The following is a 6,720-nucleotide window of genomic DNA, read 5'->3' as shown; positions in this document are numbered from 1 at the left end:
ACCATCCCCACCTCGGTCCGCCCGCTCCTGCCCTTTACAGCCACGTGAAGGAATTCCACTGACACCAGGACACTGGGAGGTTCATTAATCCCCTGATACTTAGTCACACTTTAACTCCTTCCCTCCGGCCGAGGGTTAAACACTGCCCTCCTAGGGGTCCGGCCACAGCTGCCCCAAAGCTGAGCCCCACCAAGTGGGAAGAGGCCGCGAGGGGAAGGGAGGGGCAGGCCAGGAGCGAGAGAAGGAAGGAGGGGCGCCCCACCGGCTGTGTCCCCCCCACAGGGCCGGCTCAGATTCAGCTCCCGGAGCAGCCCGGCCGAAGGAGCCACGGCAGCCCCGATCCTCCAGTGAAGGCCAGCGGGCGGACAGACACACGGACGGGAATCCGGGGCCTGGACGTCCTCAGCCGCCAGCCGCCCGGCCGGGCCCTGCCCCATGGCCTTCAATGACCTCCTGGAGCAGCTGGGGGGCGTCGGCCGCTTCCAGAAGGCCCAGGTCACCCTGGTGATCCTGCCCCTGCTCCTCATGGCCGCCCACAACACCCTGCAGAACTTCACGGCCGCCATCCCCGCCCACCACTGCCGTCCGCCCGCCGGCGCCAACCGCAGCGGGCACCGGGAGCCGGAGGCCTGGCTGCCCCGGGACCCGCAGGGGCGGCCTGAGTCCTGCCTCCGCTTCACCTCCCCGCACAGGGGGCTGCCCTGGCCCAACGGCTCGGAGGCCAACGGCACGGAGACCACTGAGCCCTGCCCCGACGGCTGGATCTATGACAACAGCACCTTCTCCTCCACCATCGTGACCGAGGTGAGCCGCCGGGCCCGCACCCCGAGCGCACACAGCCGCCTCAGTCCTCCAGAGGGGGGCGGAGAAGGAGCTGAGGGGCCGTGGGAGGAGGTGGCTGGGAGGGCAGATCCGCCTGTCGGCTCTGAGGCCGGAGACCATGGGGAAGGGCAGTGAGGGGGCCGGGGCCAGGCCGAGAAGGCCAGCGGAGCAGGGGCGGGGGGCAGGAGGCTGCCGTGCCGCCGGCTCCTCCCCCCTGACCCTTGCCCCTCGGCCCTCTCCCCAGTGGGACCTCGTGTGCTCGCACAGGGCCCTGCGCCAGCTGGCTCAGTCGCTCTACATGGTGGGGGTGCTTCTCGGAGCCGTGGTGTTGGGGTACCTGGCGGACAGGTCAGTCCTGGGCGGGGACCGGGCCCCGGGCCCCTGGCCGGGCGGAGGGCCCCAGCCTCGGGGGAGGCTGGCATTCTCCCCCCAGGACCCGGGGCCCAGCCCGTCCCAGCCCAGCGTGCGCCTTGGCCACGGGATCCTGCCCACGGGATCCTGCCCACGGGATCCTGCCCACGGGATCCTGCCCACGGGATCCTCCTCTGTCCTGCAGGCTGGGCCGCCGGAAGGTGCTGATCCTGAGCCACCTGCTGCTGGCCGCCTCCGGCACCTGCGCAGCCTTCGCTCCCAGCTTCCCCGCCTACTGCGCCTTCCGGCTGCTCTCGGGCGTGGCCCTGTCCGGCGTCAGCCTCAGCAGCATGATCCTGAGTGAGGGGTGCTGGGGAACGGGGGGGCCCCTGCCCCTTTCCTCTCCCCACTCCGCCCCCTCCCAGCCCACCTTCCTGAGCTCTGCCCCCCTGGCCTCCGGGTCTGCCTTCCAGACACATTATAGCTTCTGGGGTCCAGGGGTGGGGGGGCTTCCACCGATCTGACCCCTCAGACACGGGCTTAGAACACAGGCCTCGCCCCGCGATGGAGCGATGGAGCGGAGAGGACTGTACCCAGAGGAGGCTGCACCGTCCAGAGGGCCCCCGGCAGGGCGTCTGCACCCCCCTCCCCATAGATCTCACCCCCTTTATTATGTAAAATACCCAACTTCCCAAGACAGCCCCGTGTAGGAGGAGCCCGAGGCAGGGCGGTGGGAGGGGGGTTGACCCGAGGTCACTCCTCAAGCCCAGAAGGCAATCCAAGGGTTTAGGGTTCTCTGAATTAACCAGGACTCAGCTAGGGCCCGGCAGGACCCCTGGAGAGCGCAGCCCCAACGCCCCATCTGTCTGCACCCCACCGCCTCCCGGACCTGCCCTCACCCCCACCCGCTCCCCAGGGCAGAGGGACCATCACTCCCACCCGATCCCCAGGGCAGAAGGAAGCGGGGGGTCTGGCCAGGCTGGTGGGACCGGGGAGCGGCTGCTGCTGAGGGGGACGGAGTGGTCAGGGGCCCCTGAGGGAAAGGAGGCCCCCCCAGGACTGGAGCGCAGGGCGGGGCCATCGCCCAGGAGAGCAGAGGAGAGGAGGGGACAATTCCCGGGGATCCCCACCCCCACCCCCACCTCCACTGGCCTTCCACCTCCCCACGGCACCAGTGCTGGCCAGGGCGAGGTCCGCTGCAGAGGGGCCCGCCTGCCCAGGCCCCGCCCCTGCGGTCGGGAATGGCACCCTCTGCTCTCACCCTCTTTTCAGACATGGAGTGGATGCCCATCCACATGCGGGCGCAAGTGTCCACGCTGGGGGGCTACACCTACAGCCTGGGCCAGTTCGTCCTGGCCGGCCTGGCCTACGCCGTGCCCCCCTGGCGCCACCTGCAGCTGCTGGTCTCCGTACCCTACTTCGTCTCCTTCGTCTACGCCTGGTGCGTGGGCCCGGGGGACTGCCAGGGACAGACTCAGAGAAGGTCAAAGGTCAAAGCCAGGCAAAGCCTCAGCCTGACAGCGGGGAAGGGGCTGTGGGGGCAAGATCTGGCCCAAGGCGTCCAGCTCCCCACCCGACCCTCGACCCCCCTCCCCACACCCCCACCCCGGGCACCAGCCTGCCGTGCGGCTCCCTCTCCCCCGCACCCAAGAGCTGACTTCCTGCTGCACAGTGAGTCCTCGCCGAGCTGGGCGCCGCCTGTGGTCCCGAACAGTCGGACTAGCAGAGCCCCTGGGTTCCCAGACTTCAGTAAACCCCACCACAGGCGCCTAAAGCTCACCTCCTCGCCCAGCCCAGCCGCCTGGAACCGGAGCGATGCCAACCCCTACCCCCCACCCCCACCCCAGGTTCTTCATCGAGTCAGCCCGCTGGTACACCTCCTCCGGGAGGCTGGACCTCACCCTGAAGGCCCTGCAGAGAGTGGCCCGGATCAACAGGAAGCCGGACGAGGGGGCCAAGCTTAACATGGAGGTGAGACCCCCAGCATTCCCCAGGACCCTCCCCCCAGGCGCCACCCCCACGCCTAGAACCCAGGTCTCAGGGCCCAGAGGGAGGGGCTGGGCGGGACTGGGCTGGGCTGGGCTGGCCTGGGAGGAGCCCGAGGGGAGCCAGGCCTGAGCCCTCCCTGCCCGGCAGGTGCTCCGGTCCAGCCTGCAGAAGGAGCTGAGCCTGGGCCAGGACAAGGCCTCCGCCCTGGAGCTGCTGCGGCAGCCCGCCCTGCGCCGCCTCTTCCTCTGCCTCTCGGTGCTCTGGTAGGGCGGCCGGGACACCCACGGCCGCGGCGGGAGAGAGTCCGTGCGGGGGGGGGGGAGGGGGGCGGGGGGTCGGGCAAGTGGGAGGGAAGGCCCCAGCGCTGCTGCGAGGGCAGAGGCCAGCCTGGCTGGCAAACGCTGGCGGCTGTCCCGGCCTTGGCCAGCGCTCGGGCACAGGCCTCAGGGGCCCAGACCGGCCTCCAAGCGCACATCGTGGCTGCGGCTCGCTTCAGCCGCGCCTGCCGTTCCCTCTGCCACATCCCCCGTGGCCCTCCTCTCAGCTCCCCTCCCGGCCCCGTCACCCCGACACCCCACGTCAGCTCAGAAAGGCGCTGTCCAACGGAACAACGCCCCCTCCCCAATGCATTCTTGGTCACAGTTTGGGGTGTGCTCTAGGTCAGCGGTGCCCCACCCTTCAGACCTCGCAGACCTCCAGTGGTCCCAGACGCCCGGTTGGCTGCCCTGGGCTGGGGTTTTATCACTGTGCGGGCTTTGGACATCCTGAGAAGAAACAGCGCCCGTCCCAGCATCATGGGCAGGTCCCAGAAGGCCACTGCCCCTCCCAGCATCTTAGCCCTAAAGACAGAGCCTGTCCCCCGCCCCTCAGCCCGGGTTCAACGTACAGGATAGAGATAAAGACGACGCAAATCCTACAAAGCAGCGGGTGAAAACAATCCGGGCGTGGCAGAACCGCCCCCATACTCAAGCCGGAGACCACTGTCTGAAGGAGGGTTAGCGGGCCGGGCCCAGCTCCTCGGGCCGGTGCCCTGTGCCGCTCACCCTCCCTGAGCCTTCCCCGCGAACGACCCCCCTCCTCCCCGCCAGGTTCGCCACGAGCTTCGCCTACTACGGGCTGGTCATGGACCTGCAGGCCTTCGGGGTGAGCATCCACCTCCTGCAGGTCATCTTCGGGGCGGTGGACCTGCCCGCCAAGCTCGTGTGCTTCCTCGCCATGCACCGCCTGGGCCGGCGGCCGGCGCAGGTCGCCTCCCTGCTTCTGGCGGGCGTCTGCATCCTGGCCAATGGGGTGATCCCCCAGGGTGAGCACGGCCCTTCGCCCTTGGCCTCCTCCCCACGCGTGACTCCACTCCTCCCCGGGGAGCCCGGCCGCACCCTCAGGCCCCCGCGCCCCAGACCCCGCTGACGCCCTCCTCTCTCCAGACCAGACCGCGGTCCGGACCTCCCTGGCCGTGCTGGGGAAGGGCTGCCTGGCGTCCTCCTTCAACTGCATCTTCCTGTACACCGGGGAGCTGTACCCCACCATGATGCGGTGAGCGCCAGTCCAATGGGGGGCGGGGCCTGGGTAAAATATTTTCCCTCTCCTCCCTCTCCTTCCCCCCTCCTCCTCCTCCTCCCCCCCCTTCTTCCTCCCTTCCTCCTTCTTCTCCTCTTCCTTCCTCTTACTCTTCCTCTCCTGCTCCTCCTCCCCCCCCCTCCTCCTCCTTTTCCTCCTCCTTTTCCTTCTCTTCCTCCCTTTCCTCCTCCTCCTTCTACAGATCCTCCTCTTCCTCTCCTTCTTCCTCCTCCTCCTCTCCTTCCTCCTTCTCTCCTTCCTCCTCCTCCTTTTCCTCCTCCTCCTCCTCTCTCTCCTATTCTTTCTCTTCCTCCTCCTCCTCCTCCTCATCCTCTTTCTCCACCTCCTTCTTCTCCTTCTCCTCCTCCTCCTCCTTCTTCTCCCCCTCCTTCTTCTCCTCCTCCTCCTTCTTCTCACCTTGAAAACAAATGCCAAACTGGTTTGCCGATCAAATGGGGGACAGAGGACATTGATGCCGGAACGCTGACCGGCCCCTGCCCCGCGGCCCGCAGGCAGACGGGCCTGGGGATGGGCAGCACCGTGGCCCGCTTCGGCAGCATCGCCAGCCCGCTGGTGAGCATGACGGCCGAGCTCCTCCCCTCCGCGCCTTCCTTCATCTTCGGCGCCGTCCCCGTGGCCGCCAGCGCCGTGGCCGCCCTCCTGCCGGAGACCCTGGGCCACCCCCTGCCGGACACGGTGCACGAGCTGGAGAGCAGGTGGGCTCCCGCCGGAGGGGCAGGCCGGGGCGGCCCCGAGACTGCACCCAGCCGGGCTCTTCGCCCGTTCCCCGGGGCTGCCTCGGGGTCTCCTGGGCGGGAGGTGTCTGAGGCAGAGCTGGTCGCGGGGCACAGCCAGTGGGAGCCCCCAGGGGCCGCACACCGAGGGCCCGCTCTCCTGCCCCCAGGAGGAGAGGCAAAGCACGGCGGCAGCAGCAGGAGCAGCAGAAGCAGATGGTCCCGCTGCAGGCCTCGGTGCAGAAGGAGGGCTGGGAGCACTGAGAAGGCGCCCACCGGGAGCCGGCCTGCAGGTCCTGGCCGCAAGAGGACGGAGCAGGGCGCGGGTCAGGGAGGCACCTCCCCGGGCCGCCCGGACCAGGCTGCTCCGGGTCCGCATCATTAAAGGGTTGTGTGTGTGCAGCCTCTCCCACATCAATGTTTCTCTCTCTCTCTCCCCTCCTCCTCCCTCCCTTCCACTCTGTCTGAAAATCAATGGAGGGGGGGAATAGGAAGAGCTAGCCGTCTGTAAGCAGAAGAGGGCTCTCGCCAGAATCTGGCCGCGCTGGCGCCGGGACCACAGGGTGCAGCCTCCAAACCGTGAGAAACAGATTTCTGTGGGGCAAGCCGCCCCGCTGAGGCGCTGGCTGTGGCAGCCGAGCTGAGGAGACACGGGCAGGTTGCACAGAAGAAACCGTACAGGCTTCTGGCTCTCAGGCCCCACTTCCTGGATCTCGGTTTCTTCCAGCCCGAGACCCTTCCATCCTCAGCAGAAAGGTCACCCACCGGCACGCCCTCTCAGCAGCTTGGGCAGCCCAGGGCAGTCACTACCTTTCCCAAAGGTCCCCTCCCCACAGCGGGCTTTCTGCCTACTTCCCGGCCGGAATGGGGTCACACAGGGAGGGCGATGACACCCTCGGGGGCTGTAGGAGGCTCCTGGAGCGGCCTTACAAGCCCCCACCGACGGCGCTGCCCCCACAGGAGTGTCTGCAGCTTTGGAGGTCCACAGCCCAGGTGCCGGGGGGCTGGGTCTCCCGAGGCCTCTCCCCTCGTCTGGCAGGCGGCTGCCTCTCCCTGTCCCCGGGGGGCCCTGCCCTTGGTGTATCTAAAGGCCCTCTGCTCCCCAAGACCCGACATGCTGGGTGGGACCCTAACCCTAACCCATCCACCCTTATGGCCTCCCTTCAGGTTAACCAACCTCCTTCAAGCCCCTCTCTCCAAAGACAGTCACATGGGGGGTTTCGGCTTCAATAAATGATGGGGCGGGGGGGGGGGGGGGGGCGGGGGA

The 6,720-nt window shown here is 68.3% G+C and overlaps 1 protein-coding gene across 1 annotated transcript; it reads left to right on the top strand.

Annotated features, from left to right (window-relative positions):
• The first annotated feature begins 279 nt into the window (after positions 1-279).
• Positions 280-5,769, top strand: SLC22A6 (solute carrier family 22 member 6). Its single transcript, XM_036417227.2, has 10 exons — positions 280-804; positions 1,067-1,170; positions 1,379-1,533; positions 2,446-2,614; positions 3,021-3,144; positions 3,310-3,425; positions 4,251-4,465; positions 4,587-4,695; positions 5,232-5,435; positions 5,624-5,769. The coding sequence occupies exons 1-10, from the start codon at positions 436-438 to the stop codon at positions 5,715-5,717; spliced, it is 1,659 nt and encodes a 552-aa protein (XP_036273120.1). The 5' UTR covers positions 280-435; the 3' UTR covers positions 5,718-5,769.
• The last annotated feature ends 951 nt before the right edge of the window (positions 5,770-6,720 follow it).

Source organism: Pipistrellus kuhlii, unplaced genomic scaffold, assembly GCF_014108245.1.
Source record: "Pipistrellus kuhlii isolate mPipKuh1 unplaced genomic scaffold, mPipKuh1.p scaffold_m20_p_59, whole genome shotgun sequence".
NCBI classification, from domain to species: domain Eukaryota; kingdom Metazoa; phylum Chordata; class Mammalia; order Chiroptera; family Vespertilionidae; genus Pipistrellus; species Pipistrellus kuhlii.
Note: the sequence above shows the minus strand (reverse complement) of the source record. Positions and strands in the feature narration are given on the sequence as shown.